At 38.5% G+C, this 25591-nt stretch overlaps 1 protein-coding gene across 1 annotated transcript in view; it reads right to left on the bottom strand.

The window, feature by feature from the left end:
* The window catches only part of DIAPH2 (diaphanous related formin 2), a 265682-nt gene that overhangs the window by 93867 nt on the left and 146224 nt on the right, over positions 1-25591 (bottom strand). Inside the window, exon 25 of the mRNA XM_063313683.1 lies at positions 12197-12361. Coding sequence (XP_063169753.1) covers positions 12197-12361 — 165 coding nt within the window. The remainder of the gene's footprint in view (positions 1-12196; positions 12362-25591) is intronic.

Below are 25591 nucleotides of genomic sequence, written 5' to 3'. Positions count from 1 at the left end.
ATGTAAAGGACTCCCTCGATATCTGGACATATTGAATTTATCCGACCTGAACATCCTAATTAAAAACAAAACAAAACACCCTGCTTGGAACTGCTTATATCCTTGGACACTACCTTAATAATTCTTAGGTCCTTGGTTAGGACTTGAATTATTAAATTTCCACCAGTCTTAGACTGTGACTCTAACTGTAGATTACCGAATACTACTACTACCTCTAATAATAATAATTCTATTAGTAGTAAGTTGCAAGATAAGGAAATGTGTTTTATGTTGTGGGTCATTACCTCAATAAATTCTTAACGCATACAAAGTTAATATACAACAGAAGACCAAAGTTTAACATGGCTAACCAGATATTTGCCTAATACTGCTGAAAATGAAGTTCATGTGTGCATAGATGAATCCATCCACCCATTCTTATGAAGCTGAAAACTCATCCCCAAGGAGCGAATAGAAGTTCTTGTTTCAACAAAACAAAAATAAACAAACAAGACCTTTTCAGAAATTGGTACCAAAGCACTAGACAAACTCTGAGTTTCAGTGTTTCCCAGTGGGTGGTGTAAAACAATAACAACAGACCCAGTTTGTATTCAACATTGCATAGAAACATCAAGCCTGACACAGAACTTCTGAGAGATGTCATAAAAGATTATGATTCTTGGCAAGCCAAATTATTGGGATAAAACTTCTCTAACTGGCAGATAAAGACTATGGAAGCAGCAATATGGAAGAGCAATGCAGCAAAATACTTCTTTCTGTAATGAGCTAAATATGGATTTAACTCCCCCTTGCCCGAGCCCACAACCTTCAACTAGTCTAGCATCCTCCATCTTTGCATATAGAATTACAGTGATTTTATGAGTTAGCTGAAAGACACTCAGTGCAAAAATTGCCTATGTTATTATTTTAACACAAATTGGATCCAAGGAGTCAGCTTAGAAGCAATAAGGCTGAAAGGTGAAGGTGAACACCTGAATTAGCAACATAAAGATATGTTCGGAGGTGAGTTTAAGACCTAAACTAAGATCCTAGCTGTTCCAAGACTCTGATAAAATTGAAATGTTTGAGGTAGTTTGCTTTTCCAAAAGAAAAAAATAAAAATTCTTGCACGACCACACAGTCACATAAGCATTGTGCCTGATCAACAGCTTGGAACCTGAAATAATTACTTTTCCATGTCTTTAGGTTTCTTTTTAAAAGTAGCCCAGGACAAGGAACAAACAAAAGTAATGGTCACAGATTGTCTTTGAGGATTTCACTGCAGATTCATCAAAGGTAGCTGTGCATTAGCTAGATTCTAGGAGGATCTAGGAATACTCACTATGCTTTTTCTAAGTGCTGTACATGTTTCTAAAAGTTCTTCCACAAGTTATTAAAATAATTTATAAATTGCACCCACTACACAAACTGGAAACAATGCAGGCTGAAAGGCAAAGTAATATGAAGTAACATTCCCTATTTTTTAAAGCAGCATTTATTGCATTCATGTTGATGGAAGATCATCAATGAATCTTTGAAGAGTAAGAAATTCTATAAAATATATTTAAGAAATGTGCCTAATATGACTTGGTCTCTTGTTTTGAAAGAATGGAACCAAAGCCAGACTACCTATTTTCACAAGATGGGGTGCAATCAGAGATAAGGAGCAAGAGACCCATAGCACTAAAACGAGCAGGGGCCGTCACCTTAAGTGATTCCGCTACAGATGACAATGAAAAATAGTGATGCCAATTCACTAGTTTTAGATGATCACCAGGAACGTCTATGCATGCTCTGGTGGAATACATGGAAATAGCGCAAACCGTATTTTTATCCCATTTCATTTACTTGTAATGGAACCATGCACAGGGGACATACCAAGTCCTTCTAAACTGTTTTAAATTCTTTTTTGGTATTTACTGCTTAAAGCAAAGCTGTAAGTCATTTCAAAAAGTGAATACGTTAATCAAACTGACAGTTGCCGCCTTTTCGAAATAAAAGATGAGCCAACAAGAGACCTGCTAGTCTCTGGATGACAATGATCATTCCTTCCTCTTGACTCATCACGCTCAGCCTTAGCAAAGTGTGTTCATTTGAACTCCAAACACCATAACGTATGCCTAAATGTATGAGGATTAGCAGATCTGTGTGCAAAACTCTGGACAACTATGAGATGACAGTGCATAGATAAAGAAAAAGCAGCCAGCCATTTTATCCTCAAGACTGCTATTTATTTATTTTTATTTATTTATTCTTCAAACTTCTATTACCGCCCATCTCCCCCAAGAAAGGGGGACTCTGGGCGGTTTACAATAAAACCAAGATTAAAATCATAAAATATAAGTTACAATAAATAGACCAATAAATAAGAATAAGATAAATACCAAACCCAAGGGGCAACATTCTTATTTGGTGGGAAAGATTTATGGTGCTAGCCACCCCCAAGATGAGATATTAGCTCTCCCACCCCAAGTGAGGCAGCAGAACCAGGTTTTCAAGCTCTTCTGGAAGGCTGGGAGTGCAGGGGCCTGCCTTACCTCCAGGGGCAGAATATTCCACAGGGCGGGTGCCACTGCAGAGAAGGCCTCCCTCCTGGACCCCGCCAGGTGAAACTCCCGTGCTGATGGGATTCGCAGCATGCCCTCTCTGCATGACAGGATGGGACAGGTCGATGTTGAGGGAATGAGACGGTCCCTCAGGTAACCTGGCTCATGCCATTGCTTGTATTTGTGTATACTATTTGTATAGGTGAGGTTTTCATTGATTTCATTCAGGGAAACCACACCCACACACGCATAGAGAGATACTTCATTTTTTTGCTTGACCTATGCTACTTTCAGCCAACCCGTTGCTCAGATTCCATCAACTTCTAATTTGAGAGCAGATTCTTCCCTTCTTCCTGGATCTACTTTTGAGAGCTACCATGAGCACATGTTAAACATTAACCTGGATAGTTAAGAAAAGCCTCACTTGGGATTGGGGAGTTTAAAATTGCATTGATTGTGGTCTCTGTGGTGTTTTCCATTCATAAAAGTAAGGGTTCAGATTTGATACTTTCCAGTGGGGAATTCTGGTGAAATGTGTTTCACTGTTGCTGGTGATTCTTCTTCTCTTGGACTTATCTACTTAACCTTGAATAATCACCTTCAGAGCTTTCATTTCCTAGGGAATAAATAGCTATGACATCTAAAGAAAGCCTGTTTGCTGAGAATACTTTTAAGATCAAATTAATTGGTCATATACAATTCACGTTGATGGATTCAGTTACATAAAAGACCAGAAGAAATACCATCCAATTTCAAACAGCCCCACTTGAAACAAACACATTGTAAACATCAGAAAGGACTGAAATAATAACTGAAGAAAAATGAAATAATCACACTTTAAAAATGTCACTATTTTGACTGCATGATGTCAAGATACTGAAGGATGAGATTTGATCTATGAGTTGTCCAGCCCTGAAGCAGACCAGTGCTATTTCATTAATTAAAGAAGTGGCACCATTATTAGTGACGCGGTGGCGCTGCGGGTTAAACCGCTGAGCTGTCGATCGGAAGGTCGGCGGTTCGAAACCGCGCGGCGGGGTGAGCTCCCGTTGCTCGTCCCAGCTCCTGCTCACCTAGCAGTTCGAAAACATGCAAATGTGAGTAGATCAATAGGTACCGCTTCGGCGGGAAGGTAACGGCGTTCTGTGTCGTCATGCTGGCCACATGACCCAGAAGTGTCTATGACAACGCCGGCTCCAAGGCTTAGAAACGGAGATGAGCACCGCCCCCTAGAGTCGGATTCGACTGGACTTTACGTCAAGGGAAACCTTTACCTTTACTACCATTATTAGACATCATAAAATCCAATTCATTGTTAACATTAATATCTAAATTTTGATGTGGGCAGGCCATGAACCAGTGTAATAACAGCCTGTATTTCATCCCTGAGAACTGATTTTGATTTTAGAATGTATTAATTGTATAGGCACTGCAAAATCTGATCCCACAAGCAGTCCTAAAGGACATCCTTGCATGTTGACTAAATAAAAATTAGTTTTTATTGTTGATATAAAAAAACAGCTTTGATTTTGAGTAACTTCCACAAAAGCCCATCTGTCTATACTGTCAATTATTAAATTAGCTGCTGCTTCTTAAATGTTTTCCATATATTTAGTTCTGGGATGCAAGGTGTATTTTTTAATCCTACCGTTATGAAATACAGAATTAATTTTCTGTGGAGTTGATGCAGTGGACCATGGGATATTATCCTGTAACATTCTATAGATATGCATGCAGATATGCACATATGTCTTCAGCAAAGGATCGTTACCTTGTCGTGGTGCTGGAGCTTGAGCACCTCAATGATGCCATGAGCTAAACTATGAAGGGCCACCCAAGACAGGAAGGTCATGACAGAGAGGCCAGACTAAATGCGATCCCTGGGGAAGGTAATGGCAACCCACCCCAGTATTCTTCATGTGGAAACTAAATGGATCAGTACAACCAGAGATATGTCGGTATACCATCGGAAGATGAGACCCCCAGGTTGGAATATGGTCAAAATGCTACTGGGGAGGAACAGAGGATGAGTTCAACTAGCCCCAGACGTGATGACGCAACTAGCTCAAAGCCGAAAGGATGGCTAGCGGCCGACGGTGCTGGTGGTGAACGGCGAATCCGATGTTCTAAGGATCAACACACCGTTGGTACCTGGAATGTAAGATCTATGAGCCAGGGCAAATTGGATGTGGTTATTGGTGAGATGTCAAGATTAAAGATAGACATTTTGGGCATCAGTGAACTGAAATGGACTGGAATGGGCCACTTCACAACAAATGACCACCAGATCTACTACTGTGGACAAGAGGACCACAGAAGAAATGGAGTAGCCTTCATAATTAATAGTAAAGTGGCTAAAGCAGTGCTTGGATACAATCCAAAAAATGACAGAATTATCTCAATTCGAATTCAGGGCAAGCCATCTAACATCACAGTGATCCAAATATACGCCCCAACCACAGATGCTGAAGAAGCTGAAGTAGAGCAGTTCTATGAGGATCTGCGGCACCTACTGGACAACACGCCTAAAAGAGATGTTATTTTCATCACTGGAGACTGGAATGCTAAGGTGGGCAGTCAAATGACACCTGGAATTACAGGTAACCATGGCTTGGGAGAAGAAAACGAAGCAGGACATAGGCTGATAGAATTTTGCCAAGACAACTCACTCTGCATAACAAACACTCTCTTCCAACAACCTAAGAGACGGCTTTATACATGGACTTCACCAGATGGACAACACCGGAATCAGATTGACTACATCCTTTGCAGCCAAAGGTGGCGGACATTATACAGTCGGTAAAAACAAGACCTGGAGCTGACTGTAGTTCCGATCACGAACTTCTTATTGCATTTAGGATCAGACTAAAGAGATTAGGGAAGACCCACAGATCAGCTAGATATGCGCTCACTAATATTCCTAAGGAATATGCAGTGGAGGTGAAGAATAGATTTATTCTGGACTGGACTTACTAGATAGGGTCCCGGAAGAACTATGGACAGAAGTTCGCAACATGGTCCAGGAGGCGGCAACAAAATACATCCCAAAGAAAGAGAAAACCAAGAAGGCAAAGTGGCTGTCTGTTGAGACACTAGAAGTAGCCCAAGGAAGAAGGAAAGCAAAAGGCAACAGTGATAGGGGGAGATATGCCCAATTAAATGCAAAATTCCAGAGGTTAGCCAGAAGAGATAAGGAATTATTTTTAAACAAGCAATGCGCGGAAGTGGAAGAAGACAATAGAATAGGAAGGACAAGAGACCTCTTCCAGAAAATTAGAAACATTGGAGGTAAATTCCAGGCCAAAATGGGTATGATCAAAAACAAAGATGGCAAGGACCTAACAGAAGAAGAGATCAAGAAAAGGTGGCAAGAATATACAGAAGACCTGTATAGGAAGGATAACAATATTGGGGATAGCTTTGATGGTGTGGTCAGTGAGTTAGAGCCAGACATCCTCAAGAGTGAAGTTGAATGGGCCTTAAGAAGCATTGCTAATAACAAGGCAGCAGGAGATGACGGCATCCCAGCTGAACTGTTCAAAATCTTGCAAGATGATGCTGTCAAGGTAATGCATGCTATATGCCAGCAAATTTGGAAAACACAAGAATGGCCATCAGACTGGAAAAAAATCAACTTATATCCCCATACCAAAAAAGGGAAACACTAAAGAATGTTCAAACTATATAACAGTGGCACTCATTTCACATGCCAGTAAAGTAATGCTCAAGATCCTGCAAGGTAGACTTCAGCAATTCATGGAGCGAGAATTGCCAGATGTACACGCTGGGTTTAGAAAAGGCAGAGGAACTAGGGACCAAATTGCCAATATCCGCTGGATAATGGAAAAAGCCAGGGAGTTTCAGAAAAAAACATCTATTTCTGCTTTATTGACTATTCTAAAGCCTTTGACTGTGTGGACCATAACAAATTGTGGCAAGTTCTTAGTGGTATGGGGATACCAGGTCATCTTGTATGCCTCCTGAAGAATCTGTATAACGACCAAGTAGCAACAGTAAGAACAGACCACGGAACAACGGACTGGTTTAAGATTGGGAAAGGAGTACGGCAGGGCTGTATACTCTCACCCTACTTATTCAACTTGTACGCAGAACACATCATGCAACATGCTGGGCTTGAGGAATCCAAGGCTGGGGTTAAAATTGCTGGAAGAAACATTAACAATCTCAGATATGCAGATGATACCACTTTGATGGCTGAAAGCAAAGAGGAACTGAGGAGCCTTATGATGAAGGTGAAAGAAGAAAGTGCAAAAGCTGGCTTGCAGCTAAACCTCAAAAAAAAAAACAAGATTATGGCAACCAGCTTGATTGATAACTGGCAAATAGAGGGAGAAAATGTAGAAGCAGTGAAAGACTTTGTATTTCTAGGTGCGAAGATTACTGCAGATGCTGACTGCAATCAGGAAATCAGAAGACGTTTAATCCTTGGGAGAAGAGCAATGACCAATCTCGATAAAATAGTTAAGAGCAGAGACATCACACTGACAACAAAGGTCCGCATAGTTAAAGCAATGGTGTTCCCTGTAGTAACATATGGCTGCGAGAGCTGGGCCATAAGGAAGGCTGAGAGAAGGAAGATCGATGCTTTTGAACTGTGGTGTTGGAGGAAAATTCTGAGAGTGCCTTGGACTGCAAGAAGATCAAACCAGTCCATACTCCAGGAAATCAAGCCAGACTGCTCACTTGAGGGAATGATATTAAAGGCAAAACTGAAATAGTTTGGCCACACAATGAGAAGACAGGACACCCTGGAGAAGATGCTGATGCTAGGGAGAGTGGAAGGCAAAAGGAAGAGGGGCTGACCAAGGGCAAGATGGATAGATGATATTCTAGAGGTGATGGATTCATCCCTGGGGGAGCTCGGGGTGTTGACAACTGACAGGAAGCTCTGGCATGGGCTGGTCCATGAAGTCACAAAGAGTAGGAAGCAACTAAACAAATAAACAACAACAAAATGCACATACGTAGAAGGGCAGTGTACTTGAGTCACAATAGTTCAAACAGTCCAACTCGCCTAAAATAATTGAGGGAGGGGGAAATTTGCTGGATTCAGTTTGTGTGAAAGCTAACTGACTTTCAGAATTGATTCACTTAAAATATGAGTTACTTTACTTGAAATAGGAGTTATTTTCTTCTTTTCCTTACTGTATCCATTGCATGTGAATCTTCTGGATCCTGAAGATGTTACAAGAGTGGGGTCTCAGAGGCAGGGCTTCAAAATCACAGCCCCCTCACTATGGAACAGTTGGCCCCCTGAGCTGGTTGATTCCCTCCCTGTGTACGTTCAGAAAAGTGATCAAGATGATTCTTTTTTAGAGAGATTTTGGGGCATTTTTCTGTATTGGGACCATGCTGCAGATTCTCAAATAGCTCAACCCTGTAACTCCCTCCCTCCCAAATTCATGTTAAAGGAATGAATATAAACCCTTGGTCTGGGTGTCTGGGTGTGTGTATGCCTTCAAGTCAGTGTTGACTCCTGGTGACTGCCTGGACAAGATCCTACAGTTTTCTTGGCAAGATTTTGGAAGTGGTTTGCCATTGCCTGCTTCCTAGGGCTGAGAGAGAGGGACTGGCCCAGGGTCACCCAGCTGGCTTTGTGCCCAAGGCAGGACTAGAACTCACAGTCTCCCAGTTTCTAGCCTGGTGCCTTCACCACTACACCAAACTGGCTCTTGGTATGGAGGTACTTAGAGGTATCTTGAAAAACGACCAAATCTCATCCTGAACTCTTGTGTTATCTCATTTTGGTCAGCATCCTTGAAACCTTGTGAGATTTCAGTGCAGGTTTGTTCTTTCAAGATGTGGCCCATTTTAGTGTTTAATTAAAAAAAAAAAAAAGGTTTTCCTGGCATTATTTACAACTGCTGTGCTGCTAGTCCGTGCCCCGTAGAACAATGTTTCCTCTTCAAATAAGGATCATGCAGTTCATGAAGTGTGAAACCACTATGAGGTGAAAAAAAAAATCTCATGAAGGAGATCTAATTACCAAAGTTTACTTGAAATACAAGAAAGTAATTCTTGGATAAGGTTCCAAAGACAAGTAAATAAGCAAGTCGGGGGCACAACGTAACATTCTCTTTTCCTGAGTAGTAAGTTCTTTCTATCCAGAAGGCAGGAAACATTTTCATGATATTCTATAGCAGCAACAAAGCAGAAAGGAACTGAGAAAGGTCTGAACCTGTAAGATCCACCCAGCTGTCTTTATACCTTCCTTTCTTCTTGATGCTTACTAAAAACATGAAAATAACTTATTTCAAGGGAACATTTCTTTGGAAGTTCACACATGAGAGGAAATGGAAGACCCAAAGGGATATATATGTTCTTGTTTTCATGCTTTCATCAGAAGAACAGTGGTTAACTTTCTTCTTCTAATTCTGAAAAACTTCACTTGATCTTAGCCAAAAGACTGAGAAGTGAAGTGGAAGGAAGGAATTGTGCGACTAAACTATTTTTCTTCTTCTGCTGTAAAGTCTGGTCAAAGAACATAATACATATATTTAGATATTTGAAAAAAAAAAACCAGAGTTTTCCATGCATTTGCTAATGCACAATGTGCCACTGGGTGACAAATTTTTCAGTCAAGCTGGGATGGTACAACATCTCTAAAATCCCTTGAAGATTAATCTACCTAGTTTGATATCCTTTAATTTTCCTTCACAGTCTTCATTAAAACTAATATTTAAATCAATTTACTATTACTTAACATGTGATCAGTGTCTGACACTGGTTTTATTTATTTATTTATTCATCCATCCATCCTTACATACTTTGGGAATAGCAATCAGAGAAATAGATTGTGCATTGGTTCTGCCTCTTGAACTAATCATCCTGAGAGTTGAATGGCTTTCGTCTTCTGCAAAATCTAACCTCATGTAAAATTTGTTTAATGCAAATACAGATTCCTGCATCCATAAATATAACTATTCTTCTTTGTGGCAAATAGGTATATGAATAAGGTAGGAATGAGACACCATACTAAAATAATAGTAACCTGATTTGAAATTTACAAGTGGTGGATAACAGAGAGAGATATAAAAGATTATTATAATCATCCAGGTCAGTGTTATGCTTTGAATATAGTGACACAATGGGGGAAAAATTACAAATAAATTGCAACGAGGTTGTAAGGAGAATTAATCTAGACTGTAGACGTATAGAACCTATTTGTATCATGTAGCTTGCAGAAATCTCTAGCTTCACTAATTTCAGTTTAGTTTTATAGCTGTTCATATGCAGATATACAAGTACACAGTGTATTGTAGATACTGCAAGCCTTATTCATCAGCAATACTTCCATATTATTACAGAACTGTAAAAATGCATGAGAAAGATGGTTGGCTTCTCTCTCTCTCTCTCTTTCAAAAATACTGCTCTACTTAAGAATCAACAATAAAATTAAAAATGAATGTAGTAAAGTTACACTCTGAGAACTGTTCTGTGGTGCACACCAACTGTTGATAGTTACTCAACAGATTAAAGCTTGCTGCTGGCAATAGGCTTATGTGTGCTAAAAACTGTATGGCAGGTAGATGAGCAACACTGATAATTCCAGGCAATTTGAATACTCCCTGAAGGCAAGTATTCAGGAGCATATGTCTTTTTCCACCCCGTCCTCATGATGCAGTTAATTACAACAACCCACAGGCAGCCACTGGGAACAACATCTGCAAGAACCCAATTTAAGGAGGGAGGAAGTAGACAGGGTGGGGGCAGGGGCTATCTAATAGGTATAGATTAGATCTTAAAACCTTAGAATTCTCTTATAAAGGGAAGAACGTAGGATGATCTATATGATGGGTGTTTTTGGTTTGTTGTGCCAGAGACCTCTTCTAATGGATTAATTTTATCTAAAAGGGGAATGGTATATTAGTTCATCTCAATACACAGGAGACCCCCAATACTGCATTTAATTTAATTCCACTGTCATCAATAGCCAATAGACGTGGGAAGTAATATTCAACCAAAGCAATGTCGCCAAGCTTCATCAACACTGAAGCCATTTAACTGTGGATTTCCTTGTCCTATTCCAAAAGCACAAGTTGAGGGCCAGTGTATCATAGCTCCTCAGATGCTAGTTTTGTTTCCACTCGCCACTGATCTTGTTATGTAAGTTTGGGTTGATCACAGTCTCATCCCTGCATTACAAGGTTGTTGCTATGGAGTTAGTATTCAGGGAAATTGTCTACATACCCACCTTCAACCCTCTGAGAAAAGGCATCCGATAAATGCAACCAATCAGTCAATGAAATAAACATATTATTACAAGATTTGTTTTGGACTGCTTAAACATCCATGGGCCCCCAGGATGTCTCTTTACCTGCTCTTCCAATCTCATAGCAGTCTATGAAATCGAACTATAGCTTCAAGGCAGACTACATTAACCTAGCTTTTTATGGATCACTCAAAATTCTAGTTCTATCTGTCAATACCCCATTTCTTTCTAGAGTCTAGGATTCTAGGATAGTTCTTCCTCTCTTCTTTGAAAAGGGAGAAATACTTGGCTATAATGGGTAGAGAGAGGCAGTGGTTCCCATGTCAGTATCTTCCAGGAAACTATCATTTTCCTGGAAGATACTGACAAAGTATCTTCTATACTATGATACCTTCTACTATACTATGATATACTACAGCATCTTCTAAACTATAAATATCCTGGAAAGATCCCTCAACTATTCTCTCTTTTCTTGCCTTCTGCTTTGCTGTCAGAGTAGAAAGAGGGGCCATAAGTCACTATATAAAGCAGCTATTATGTGATCCTTGAGCTTCTTTGATGGTTACAAAAGTTAACTCATTGTTGGATATTTGATGAACCACATTCAGTGAGAAAAAGCTTTCCTGACACTAGCTATCCTAGGAGCACCTCTCCCATGAAAAGCTATTTCTAATCATTAGAACTGCTATGAATAGCCTTGGATATGTCATGATTAGCAAGAGCTGGAGGAGATAATAATTAATGGAAATTGTTAAATGGAATAATCCCCCTTTTAAAAAGGGAGAGTGCTTTACATTCTGCAAGTAGATATTTGCTCAGCTTAACTGTTCCTGCAAAATAGTACCTGAAAATTAAATATCTCTTAACAGAACCTTGTGTATGTTGTGGTTACAAATAACACTTTTTTGACTGTTGTTCTCTTTCCCACCGATATCAGATAGGGATTTGCAGATTTCATATGTAAATTTAAATGCAAGTGAGAAAAAAATGTGGAGACGCAATCAATCCCTAAATCCTACTGAAATCAATTAAATCCCCATTAAACATGCTCAGAAATATATTTTAAATAGGTCTGAGAAGATATAACTAATAATCCATCACTACTTCCCTATCACAGGATTTTTATATAGATTTTACACATTTGAAAACTATCTTCCCCAAAGAGATCACACATCACTTTCTAACCAATAAATACCACTTATTATAACAAATAATTATATATAAATTCAAGATCTAAGGGCAGGAAAACGATCGGAAAAAGTAGAATATTGGATGGCAAGCTGAATATGCAGCTTGCATATTAGTGATCCATCTCCTTCAAGGACCTAGAGTTAGAAAGAGATGCTAATCAACATAATTCGTTAAGAGAGTGGAAAACATTCTAGAAAGAACCACATGCAAACATATAATGGCTTATGAGTGATTCATCTCTACTTACCAAAAATGATGTCCGGAATGTACTTAGGTCTCCAAAGAATTCCTCAATGCTCACAGATTTAGGATCAAAAGTGAAGTAGTCCCCCAAATTTTCATACAGCTTGATCATGTTGTTATGCATGTTAGATAACTTTTCATATTGTTCTCTGGCAATCTTAGCAAAGCTGTGTTCTTGTTGTTAAGGAAGCTTGAATGAATAATACAACCATCCTACTCTCTAATTTCTCTTTACCAATGTTTGATACAAAAACCAAACTTCCCATATTCTAGCAAGCTTAAAGTCAAATCTTCTGAAAATAAGGATGTCTTGCACTTGCTTGATTCAAGTTCATTCATGTACAATAGTGGGTTGTTGAAAGAAATCACTGTTTGCTCAAGTTCCTTATCTTGATCAATCTGTGAACAGCTAGGATGCTGGAGTTTTGAAGCAATAACAGAGAAAATAGTTAGTATTATATCCCATCAAAAATGACACTGAACAACACTTGTGGGGGGAAATATTCTGTGAAATCAAAGATATAATTCTGATGTGTTCCCATATTTTAGGTTCAGCAAATGAGGAGTCATAAAATACCCCACTTTTTAAAAAAAGAAAAAAAAGTGAGTGATCTCACACAATCCAGATAATTACACTCAGAATAGGTAAAGGTAAAGGTTTCCCTTGACGTAAAGTCCAGTCGAGTCCGACTCTAGGGGGCGGTGCTCATCTCCGTTTCTAAGCCTTGGAGCCGGCGTTGTCCATAGGACACTTCCGGGTCATGTGGCCAGCATGACTCACGGAACGCCGTTACCTTCCTGCCGAAGCGGTACCAATTAATCTACTCACATTTGCATGTTTTCGAACTGCTTGGTGTGCAGGAGCTGGGATTAACAACGGGAGCTCACCCCGCCGCGCGGTTTCGAACCGCCGACCTTCCGATCGACAGCTCAGCGGTTTAACCCGCAGCGCCACCGCGTCCCTACACTCAGAATATACCCCCATAAATCCAAATTATCAACATAAGGCATCCTTGGAATCTCATGACACATACATTCTAAATATAGTTCTGAGAAGCTACATAACTCCCAATCCAATAAAGTTCTGCCTCTTTGGCTATTCTGTGGCTGCATCAAGAGTATGCTGAGAAAGTCATATGAAAAGTCCAAACAGGGATGTACTTAAAATGTTGTAAAAATCTAAACCTCCTAGCAAGTTTTAAACAAAAAAGTAGAGGAATAGCTTATAGAATTGCTATATGTATGTCAGCAGAAGTGACTGTATGCTGACACTTCTCCTATGCTTTTGCTTGCATATTATTGTGTGTGTATGTGTTTTAATGAACTAAAATTAAGCAGGGAACACAAATAACACTGTTCTAAGTGCTGTGATTGCAGCACAGTGAACATACTGTACTTAAAAAAACAAAACAAAACTGAAGAGGACTTGAAATTAACCCAAGATCTACTTGACCTTCCTAACAATTTTAGTTACAAATTGCATAATTGTCACCTGAAGTGGAAGGAAGCAATTTCACACAGAAGTTAAACGTCAAGAACAAAGCAAATGCAAATAAAGGTTAACATTTTATTCAGGGAATAACTAAGTCATACCTTTTTATTCTTCTACTCCAAATTCAATAAATGCTTCATTAATTCTTTTAATGCCAAAGATGGGGGAAAAAGGGATTAGTAACATTTATTTTTTTAGCAAATAGCAGCCTGCGTGATGCTATTAAAGTGGTGGTTTTATGCTGCTGCTCAATGCATGTTTTCTCCTACACTAAGGCAGGGGAACTCCATAATCATGCGTGACACATGTGAAAAAAAGGAACAGGGCTTGGATCATGTAGTCACAGCTTCCATCTTGACTTTCCTTTAAGCTCTCTTGTGGATCCTTGGTCCATAATTTCTAACAAAAATACACCTGAAATGGGGAAAGAATTAAAAATCAATCCATTTGCAGTACAGATAGAAACATACAAAAATACATGCACACTAGATTGAGAAGAGTGGTCTACAGACTGCTTATGGCCCACAAACTACTTTTTCCCCCAGCCAACAGAGTTGCACAAAGCATTGGAATGAATCGCTGGGTATTCAGTCTTCAGTAGGTCTAGACACAGAGAAGACAAATCATACCTTTCTTAGCTCCCTTACCCAACCCCAATCTACAGTTGCGTGCAAAGGTTACACATCCTTGGTCAAATTGTGTTTCCATGAATCTCTCAGTGAACAGAAATTGGCAGAACATTTTGATGATACTGAAATGCTATGGAATGACCTTGGGAGACAGGAGAAAGAGCCGCAGCCAAGACAACGGTGTGATAAAGAAAATTTGAATTCGAATCAGGAGGGCTAGAGAAAATGTCTCAGAAAGGACCCTTGCTGGTTTTGGGGAGAGTAAAGGGGAGGGACAGGAGGGGTATTTTCAGACTTGCAAGATTCTGTTAATGTAACCTTGCGATAAAGATAGAGTTAGTATTCTCTGTTGTGCTTCTTGTCTGGACGACCTCAAAGGACTACAGATACAACCTAAAACTTCTTTAAACTGAATTCTTTCTGTATATATGTATGCAGCCTTACTATTAATGAGCAGTCGTTCACAAATTTAAAGTAAGAAAATAGTAAGTATGACAGGTACGAAGGTTTGGACGCAGACCAAGTTTTGGACACACTTTCAGTCAGTACTTTATAATGCCTCTTTGGACAGAAATAATAGTTTTCAAGTGTTTCTTGTAGCCAGCCAGAAGTCCCTCTTGTTTGGTGATTTTCCCCCCTCTTTGCAGAACTCCTCTAACTCAGAAATACAGGAGTATTTCCCCTCGTAGTAATCATCAATAACATTCAATATTCGACTCCAAAACCTTGATCTTTCTTCCTGCAACTATTTCAGAGTTGACTGGAGGCAAGTTTCAGAAGAGAAGCTCCTCTCCTTCCTAAAACAAAACAAACGTTGGTTTTCTTCTCCACGTGACCGAGTTGAATGAACTCAGTGCTGAAGAATCATTGCCTTATATTTGGAGAATTTTTAAGGCAGAAAACTTAAGAAAGCCCCTAGAAACTATTCTGATTTCTAAATGAAATGTATGAAAGAAAAAGCGCAATCTCTGTAAATGCACCAACGTTAAAGGTAAGAATGGAAAAATGTGAGTTGATGTATGTCATGTCCTTCATAATAGCAGCTCTCTCTTGCCGGTGTGGAATACAAAGGAATCCCGACCAACCTGATGGAATAAATTGACACAGAAATGAAGAGGAAAGAAGAGACTGAATAGCTTTCAGAGAACAGCCAACATAACTGATTTATAAAGGACATGTGAAAGAAACTTGAAGTTTCATCCTTCACTCTGTAATGTTCTAGGGAAGCTGCTTTTTCCAAAGAATCCGCCTTGCTCCGTTCCACCCCCCCACCACCACCTTTGCACACTGATATGAATATGAATTGGACACACTTCGGCAGAAATGGAAAATAATGTGGCGGCAGCACTGTTAAATGAAGGCAATGTCACTTTGTAATACCATTTACTTCCTTCTGGCTTTGTGGAGATCCACAGAAGCCCTCCACCATTCTAACAATCTGCTTTTCTAGCTAGAAAGAACAAGGGGGAAAGAACAGGAGTGGGTGAAAAAAGAGTTGCTGGATATAAGCATTTCTTTTCTTTGGAGAGAGCGCAAGGACTAATACTGTACAATCTGGCAGAACTGCAATTTTCAAGCCTCCATTTTCATAGTCATTGAGCACTGATGCCTTGTTAATTATAAGTCCATTTGATAGTAAACATCAATATATATATATACCGAGTGGCTATTAACAGCCTGGAGGTGCCTTGGATGAAAAGGGATGGAGGAAAGTCACAATTTTGTGCAGACTTTCCCCCCCCCCCCAAGTGAAAATAGCTAATATAGGAATGGAATTCCACTAGCCTTTTCTTATTTGTAAAAAGGAATGTATCATTGCTGAATGAAAGAGAGAGTAGTGTGGGTAAAATATTTCTCTTCTTTTAAAAAAAGAGAGAATGTGATTATATAGCAACCATGAAATGAAACACAGCTGGAAAATGGCCACTGGTACAGGAGGTGTCCTTGGCTACTTTACTCTTTCATTGACAATAGCAATGTATTAATACACCATAAATAGAGAGAGAAAAGATGTTTTCAAAAAAATAATACTGTTCAATATGCATGCATACTACTGCTTTGAAGGACCTCTCTCAGAAACATACAAAAGGATCGGGATAACGTCTCACTCCAAGCAATGATGTGCTTGCTTTAATTTCAGCTTCGCATCTTCTACAAATCCAGTCATAACTTATTTGATTTATATCCTACCTTTATGTTGTACAACTCAATATGGCATACATAATTCACCGTCCTCCTATTTTCTTCACAACATTGTGAGGTAGGCTGGGGTAAGAGAGAGAGAGAGACATGCCCCAAAGTCACCCATCCAAGTTTTCTGCCTAACAGTGAACTCATTGTTTCCTGGTCTAGCATCTTGACCGCTATACACCACTACAACCACTCTCATTTTGAGCCATTACGTTATAAATGGTTATTTATGAGATGGCATGTTTTATGAGCCTAGTCAGCTGTGGTTGATCTTAATCAGAACCCTCCTCCCCCCTAAAATTCTGAAACTTTAGGAGATCATTATTTCAGGATAAGCTTCCATATTATGAGCTAAACCAGTGCCTTACTATCGCTCAAAGATATGTAATGGTCTGTGGGAATGACCTTGGGATACAGGAGGGAGAGCCAGAGACTGGACAACTGGTATGTAAAAGATGTCTCAGCCCACAGAAGGAGGGCGGGCGTGGGAAACATTTCAGAAGGGACCCTCCCTAGTTTTCCAGACAGTAAAAGGAAAGGAGGGGAGAAATACTTTTGGTCTTGCGACATTCTGTTAATGTAGCCTTACAGTAAAGACAGAACTAGTACTCCTAGTTTTGCTTCTTGTCTGGATTAGCAGGGCTAACCAGATGTTTCCTTTTCTCAACTTTTGTCCAAAGATAGAATACACTGCATGGCCAATCTACTAAAAAAAAAAATCCAGTATATAGATTAATTCTAAAAACAAACAAACAAACAAAAAAGATACTAGAAATAATCTGGGCTAACAGAAATGAGGAATTTCTCTCTCTCCCTCTGTGTCTGTCTGTGTGTGTGTGTTCAAAGAGAAATGCTAAATCAGAGGAACATTTACTTTTATCACTTTATCTTCTGCTCTTTTGAGTAGGTCGTTCAGTCAGACTGACTGGTCTAATGCCATCGGCTGAGGATTTCTGTCCAGTGGGCCAGCTTGGTGATTTGTAAGTTTCCTGCAAAATGTGGTATTTATGTGTCCATTATGTATCGTGTCTACTGTGATATGAAGGAAGTGGGCTTGTTCAGTATATAGTCTCAAGTTAAGGCTGATGGTGAGACGAAGCTGTTGAGCTGATTTTTGTCTACCACAGACCAAAACAACTGTCCTCATGTAATGTATATAATAGCTTTATCCATAGTACATTCCCCGTTTTTCCCATTTGTATGTACTGCATAAAGCTGCCCATCACTAGTATTTTGGCCTTCACAAGGGTTTTGCCAGATTTCCCAAATTTCCAACTGGTGGTCCTAGTTTTCTTTACAACTATAAGGTTTACAACAACAACAACAACAACAACAAAAAGCCACTTGGTGGTGATAGCAAACAAGAATGAAAACTCCCAGAAAGGTAAAATAAACTTTTGAAACATTTTGGAAAACTAAACAAAAGATTCCTTTGAACTGAGTTAATAGAGACTTCATAAACTGGTCCAGGTACTTTTCAGTTGGGAAATGGTTTGGCAATGGAACTGAGATTTCTAGACAAAGGCTGAGACCTGCCTCTAACACACAATTTTGCAGGACATTTTTTGTTTTGCAAGGAAACCTGGCGGCAACTGAAATACAAAGGGTCTGCAAGATGCTCCCAATTGATCTAGATGCATCCCCCTGATGCTCCTGTTCAGTGTGACAAATTGCTTACTGTTGCTACTGTTCGTTTCCTTATTGACTCTTCTGCAAAGTGAGACATAAAACTCTCCCAGTGACAAAGGACAGATGAGAGCTTGCTCAAAAGCAAAAAAAAAAAAAGACAAGAAAGCAGAACAGTAGATTGCTAAACTGCTTGGGCCCAAACTCAGGCCAATTTCTTGTAAAAAAGAACTCCCACTGGTTTAGAGTCAGTTATATAAAAGGAAATAAGGTTCACCTGCTCTGTCAAATTCTTTCCTATGTCTCAAAAAAGCCATTTTAGATCTCTCCTCATGAGAAGAATTTGACTGGCATATTAGAAGCAAGTAATGCACTTTTTCACCCAAAATCCCCAAAAGATATCAATTAGTAGATCTTACTCCATAATCAACATTCATTTTTACAAAGCAAATATCTTCACATATAGCTTGCTGGGCTGCCACATGCCAAATGTTGCTAGATAGCAAGCAAAAATTAGCTAGTAGATTCAGAGTAAGCACTCTGATATTATAATGCAATGTCAATGCTAATGCCAACCTAAACTGGAAAGCTGCCAATGGATTTACTGAAGCTAGGGAAGAAACCTTTAATTTCACTCCCCAACGTGGTATAGTTCCATAACACGTGAATGGGAAAAAACACAAAAACAATAAATGCCACATGAGTGATCAGGAATATAATTTGATCCACTCAAAACAATTTGATCCGCAGTTGGTTAGTTACGAAAACCAGTTTTCAGTAAGACTGGAGGTCTCCAATCAAAGAAGCTGCTGCTGCTCCTGAACTTCGTAGATTTCAAGGAGCATGAAACATTGCAGACAGTAACAACTGGGACATCCAATGCTACTCAGATATTTGCACACAGACTGTAATCCCAAAAGTCAGTTAAGACACTTCATGCTTAACATGGCTTTGCATTTCTCAAATCATCAGGTTTTGACTTGATGAGTAGTCAGGTTCACATAATCATTCATACATACAATGATGACCCAGACAAATGGAGCTATCTGATCAGCAGTGATTGTGACAATTCCATGTAAACTCACAGAAATTTGATTTCCATAGTTGGCAGTGGAAAGTCACTGCAATGTAAAAGACTTCAGCACCATGGGCTGATTGTTATCAAATGTTCAGTCTATTGATGGAGCACTTCTGACTTGCATGAACATGTCAATCAGTATTAGAAGCAACATGTGTCTGGGTCTATCAGTGTAAAAGAGAGGAGGAATCTGAATAAGAAAGTGCAAAATCTTATGCTCACAGGCTTTATGTAACTTTACAGTGAAATATTAATAGAAAGTCTGTGCAATATATCTGCAGGACAACATCACTTGGATTTCCAATTCCCTGTGATTTGGGTACCATCTTAAACATCATTCAAGGTTACTTGCAGCAACATTCTTTGCTGGTTGGTTCCACTGCTGGTGTGATCTCTGAGCATCTGTTTCAGGTGATGTGTTACAACAGTGCTACACAAGACCAAACTGGTTCTCCCAAACAGTTAAAGAAGCTAACAAAACTGATGCATGACACTAATTATACCACATTTATTTTTAGAAATATTCTGTCTGAAATCTAATAATAACTTTACACATTAGCATCAAGACATTAGAATAACAGCTCAGTGATGGAAAAAAAATCACAATTACTTAATTGTCACATTGCATTGATATAAATCAGCCACTAAGAAGGATAATGATCCAATTTTCCCAATGGAGAAAAACATGGTTATAATAGTACAATTTTCTTTATTTAATAACATGGGGGTACAAATCTGCAGGCCGAGTGTTATTTCATCTTGCAGTAGACTTCAAGTCTGCTTGGAATAAGTAGAACAGCTTCATCTTATCCTGCAAAGGTATCAAAGAAATTATAACCCAGGGTCTTGACTTTATGCAAAGACAGGCAGAAGGGCAACATAATTTGCTTATGACAGACACATAAACAGTCTAAAATCATTCTAGATCACAAGAGCATTTATTTTTATTTCTCAAGTAAAATCTTGTTTACATATTTTTAGAATTCATGAAGTCAACTGATTTGTCATGTTGGGTTAATGTAAATGAACTATTGGTAGATTTTCAAAAGATAAACACTTTTTATTAAATTTGGATTTGTGTTTAATGGATTCTGAGCAATTTGAAGATCAAGTTATATTCAAAACCAAGCAATGGACATGGTTATATTCCTCTATTTTATCTATCTATCTATCTATCTATCTATCTATCTATCTATCTATCTATCTATCTATCAAATTTGTCACCTCCCATCTCCTCCCACCAGAGGGACTCTGAGTGGAGTCCCCGAGTCCCCATTTTTCCCCATTTTGATTCAAAATGAGTGAAATTATGCTCTCCACAATATCGTGTCTGAGCCGTACTTAAATTAACAGTCCAGACACTCTTCTTGAGAATTTGTCTAACACTGTATCTTATACTGTAATCTAAAGGGAAAAAAAAAATACTTAGTGGATTTTTTAAGCTCTAAAGCTGTTATTCAGTGTCTAGTGAAACTATTCATTTTGTGAGAATGCAAACATCCGTTTGTCAAAATTGAGAAAATTCCTTTGTTCTTAAGAGATTGGCTGTAGCCAAGAGGAATGTCAAGGTTTGTTTTTCTGTTCCTGACTTCAATTACTTTTACTTAGTTAAGTCTAGTGGGCTGAAAAGTTGTGGTTCCTCAGCTCTTTATACAAATACATCAACTTGGAAGAATAAAAGACTGCTGAAATACAGAGGCATGTACATTTTGATAACGATGCAGATTACATGCACTAAACACATCAGTTGTGGACGATTGAAAGCAGGACCCAGTTTTCCATCTTGTCTTCTGACATACTGATGGATGAGGGAAACACTCAAACAAGCAGAAATGTATTATATTTCATGTACCAAGAACTCCCAGAAGCATTCCCCCACCACTGGGAATTCAATCACATAAAGTTATACTGAAACTGGAAACTATTATTACACAGAGCATGATGCTTATGCTCTAGCAATCTTCCCATCTTTCTGATAATATCCCTAATATGCTGGAATTTATCCTATTGCTCTTTGAGAACAATACAGTGGCATAGGATAAATTTTCTCTCCCATTCTCTTTCTTGATACCTTGCCAAAAAGAAAAAAAAAAGCTTTTCAGCATAAGGCAAAAGGACAGTAAAAACTATCTGGTTGTCTGGAAAACAGTCTATGTAAGCTGCCCATTATCCATGTACTCTATTTTCCTTATTTCTCCATATAATCAAGTAAGATTTTGAATATTACGAGAGGATAGAGACTGAATTGAATAGATTATGTATATATAACGCCTCCCACGCATAGCAAGGGAAAAAATTGAAAAAGGAACTGGAAGAGTTGAAATAAAGGCACTTCAACAATAAATTACATCTCTAATATTTGAAGTTTCCGAGAAAGGTCTGCATAAAACCATTTAATGTAAGAGGCTGCTGACCTTTTGACAATCAGCACGGCAGTATGAGAGAATAGAGACTGGTTGTGTAAGCCTAGGATTTGTTTATTTTAGAATTGCTTTTCATCACCAAAGGATCTTTTCCGTTTCTGTAATATGGTAAAGTCGGATATGGCAACGCAGCATCGTTCAAGAAAGAAAATAAAAATGAACTCCAGTTTAAGCAGTTATTGCTGCCATGTTTATGCTACCAAGGCTTGGATTAGTCGCATTAAAACATTTCAAAAGGAAGAGATAGCACATTTCTTGTGGGAAGAAGCAGGTAAAAAACAAAGCTTGTATTGTTGATGTCATCAACTCCAGGGGGAAAAGACAAATAGCATTCCTTAAGCCTCTTCAAACCAAGTAACAAAGCTTATTGTTTGCATTCATGACATTTTTGTTGGTTTAAAGGTAAAGTATCTGTTTTAAGGAAATCAGGAAACAGGACCATGAAACAGTTTTAATTGAACATCAAAAAGACCCTCTTCGCGGTATTACCAAGACGGCTGGTAACTAAATTCCTGTTAAGCAGAAATAGGAATGCAGTTTTGTCTTCACCTATAACAGCTTACTGAAGATCCCTATTGTGAGCTAGACAAGATATCATATGCTGCCTTATAATGGGTAGATTATTGGTTAGGGAAGTCAAATTGCTTTGACAGTGACTGCTGGTCTAAAGTTCAGTTGTTAAAGGCCCACTTGGAAGCCCGAGAATTGAATCTGTAATTGTTTGGATTAAAAACCCCAAACAAAAAACTATGAGCTCTTACAAGCTAGACATTTAGCCTCAAAAACACCAAATGGTAATACCTTGAAACAGACCAGCATTTAATTTATCCAAAATACTGTTATCCCTATGCCTATAGATTCCATGTGCAATTATTTATTTATTTTTAAAATCAGTTCCAAGAATCTTTTAAATCTCTTAATAAAGAAAATATCTCTTATTATCTACAATAAAACCAGGATGGGCTTTTTAAAAAATTATGTATCTTAAAATGTTTCACTAACTTTTTTTTCTTTTTTTTTTTTTGGTGCCTTTGAGTTACTGTTGACTCCTGGTGATTGCCTGGACAAGTCCCTGAAGTTTTCTTGGCAAGGCTTTTCAGAAGTGGTTTGCCGTTGCCTCCTTCCTAGGGCTGAGAGGGAGTGACTGGTCCAAGGTCACCCAGCTGGCTTTGTGCCTAAGGTGGGACTAGAACTCATGGTCTTCCAGTTTCTAGCCTGATGCCTTAACCACAACACCAAACTGGTTTTCCTTCATTGACTATTCCCTGTAAAGTTGTGGTTCCTCAGTTCTTTATACAAATACATCAACTATTCCCCCATATTTAAATCTAAAAATAACAAAACCACAATAATAAATGATACCAGGGTTGGGTTTATCATCAACATTGCATCTTAATAGTTTTCTAACTTTAGATTTTGTAAACCACCCAGAGACAACTGGAGTGGGCGTCCACAACCAATATAAAGTAATAAATAATAATAACTTTATTGGCAGCAATTTGCAAGTGATCATGAGTATTGTTATTTTGCCATTTATAAATTGTTGAGATATTTAGCCTGGATATCCAACTTGTTCTATTAAATCTGACTTCAAATTATAAAAATCTAGATTATGTGTTTCAGTTCTAAACATAGAACACTGTAGCAGTGTTTGAAATTCGTATTTTCCTCAAAATTAGTGACAAATACAATTAACAGAAATCTCCATCCATACACAAATAACTCTGGGCATAGCAACAAAAACAACAACAACAAAAATCATAAAATCAGGAATATTGTAAGAATAAGAGTTGTCTAGCATATCTTCCCTGGGGAATAAATTAAGTTAAAAAAAAAAATCGGCTGCAACAACTATGAAAAAGTTCAAGACTGAAACGGATACACAGGTAAAACAAGCAAGGCAAATATATATGTGGTTTGTGACTTAAGTTTGCATATTGCTTCCACAATAATTAAATATAAACATTGTGAACAACACTGTGAAAAATCATACCACCTATTGTTTACTAAATCTATGAGAATCTAGCCCCAAACCAAATAATTAAAGGAAGAGGACAAATTGTGTCTCTAACCATTCTTATTAAGACAACATTGATTTTCTCATGTACTATATATTTTTTTTCTTGATGGATTCCTTTTTTATGTCTGTCTCCTGTCTCTCTTCCCACCCCTAAGCTCATTCAAAGTGAAGAACTTTTGGAGCCAGCAGAATAGGAAAAAAAAAGATCTACAACCAAACAATTAAGCATTTGTTTGGGGACTCAAATTAGGGAGAATAGCTGTTGCCTTCCTTTGTGGCCAAGGGAGCAAAACTGACACTAAACCTGACAATAAGTGTTGCCTTTTGCTTTGGTAGCGTTACAGCCAAATCTCCCGAGCTTCTTTGTAGCATCAGGTCCATAAAACAGGGAGAAGAAGGAAGATGAAAAACAATTTGCACAATATTGCCCTAAAATGATATGTTTTCTTTGTCTGCGATTGCTTTTTCCAACCTTCCAAAGACCACCATGGATCATGACAGGGAAACCAAATAATTATAGAATAGAAAAATGGGGGAAACTTAATGAGCTCGGGAGACCATGCTCTTGCACAAGCACCCTCAGTTTCTAGGATGTTACTTCCAAATGTTATAGAAGTGAGTTGGAAAAATAATCTGCCAAAGACAATATTATCACATGATATGGCCTAAGGGCTAATCAAAAAACTTCGATGGATTGAATATTATCACCAGCAGTTTTTATCCTGTAAGGACATATTGTTTTTTTCTTAAACTCAGCTACCAAAGATGATTTTTAACAAAATGCCTGTGAGTGGAGCCTTATACATGCAAAACATTTGCTCTTCCAATCAAGTTCATTTAAAGGTATATGAAGTACTAGATGTTATTGCACAGTATTGTTACACTTTGAAGCAAAATACGATCTTTTGATAAGGTTGCATTGTGAGTCAACAATGGTTTTCAACCAGGAAGACCAGGAAACCTTGAAATAAATACTATGATGAAAATACACATCGGTAGCACATTAAATTGGGTTAAACGTAACACTGACTGAAGGAAGGATGCATTGCTGAAGATGTGAAAACATCGGATTGATCTGTTATGTACATACAGATGCTAAGCAAAACACAATAGCAAACATTTTTTTAACATTGAATCTTTTTTGCATTTGCAGCATGTGCAATGAAGTTATGCCAATAATGAGTCTATTAGGCTAACACCGAAATGCACAATTATGCTATTGTGTAAGCAAGCTCTAAATTTTTCTTAGAGAAATATGTGCTGTTTTGGGTCTCCTTTTAGAAGTGGTTCTCCATTTCCTTTTGATCTAATGAACAAAGATTGATTTATGGTGTCAGATGTGTGTGCTACCTAACACTCGCCCCACCCCCTTCGTATAGATTCTAGACTCGGTATAGATATTAAGCACATTCTTGAAATACACACTTACAGGTTCTTTCCTAGAAAACAATTCAAAATGTTCTGGAAAAAGAGCAGATAGATTATAATGTTTGAAAAACTTTAACAGCAGCCACTTGATCAAAGTGCTGCTGAGGGACCTTCGTATCCAGATCAAACCTTAAGCTGCCAATATGACACCACCTTCTTGGCTTTGTCATTCGCCCAAAACAAGTCAGTTTCAGTGCATACTAGTAATAATCGGCAGGTGGGCCAAATTCTGTATCTTTCCACATTCACATACCATGTTATTGTCCCCATTTTAGCATATTTGTCTTTCACTTAGGCACTCCAACACTCCACCTATTCAGAGTCGTCCAAATAACACAGGAGAGGTCAAATCCCTCAGCCACGTTCTCCTCTGGGACTCTTCCTTGGTCAGTGATTTCTCTCCCCCCTCTTCCAATTTGGCTTTGCTCTTGCGTGCCCTCAAGAGTGTTTATTCTTGCCATGAAACACTTCCTAGGTTTTAGTCGACGAGTTTGAGGCTCACACCCATCCAGA

The sequence above is a fragment of the Candoia aspera genome, chromosome 12 (genome assembly GCF_035149785.1).
Source record: "Candoia aspera isolate rCanAsp1 chromosome 12, rCanAsp1.hap2, whole genome shotgun sequence".
NCBI classification, from domain to species: domain Eukaryota; kingdom Metazoa; phylum Chordata; class Lepidosauria; order Squamata; family Boidae; genus Candoia; species Candoia aspera.
This window is presented reverse-complemented; position numbering and strand designations above follow the sequence as displayed.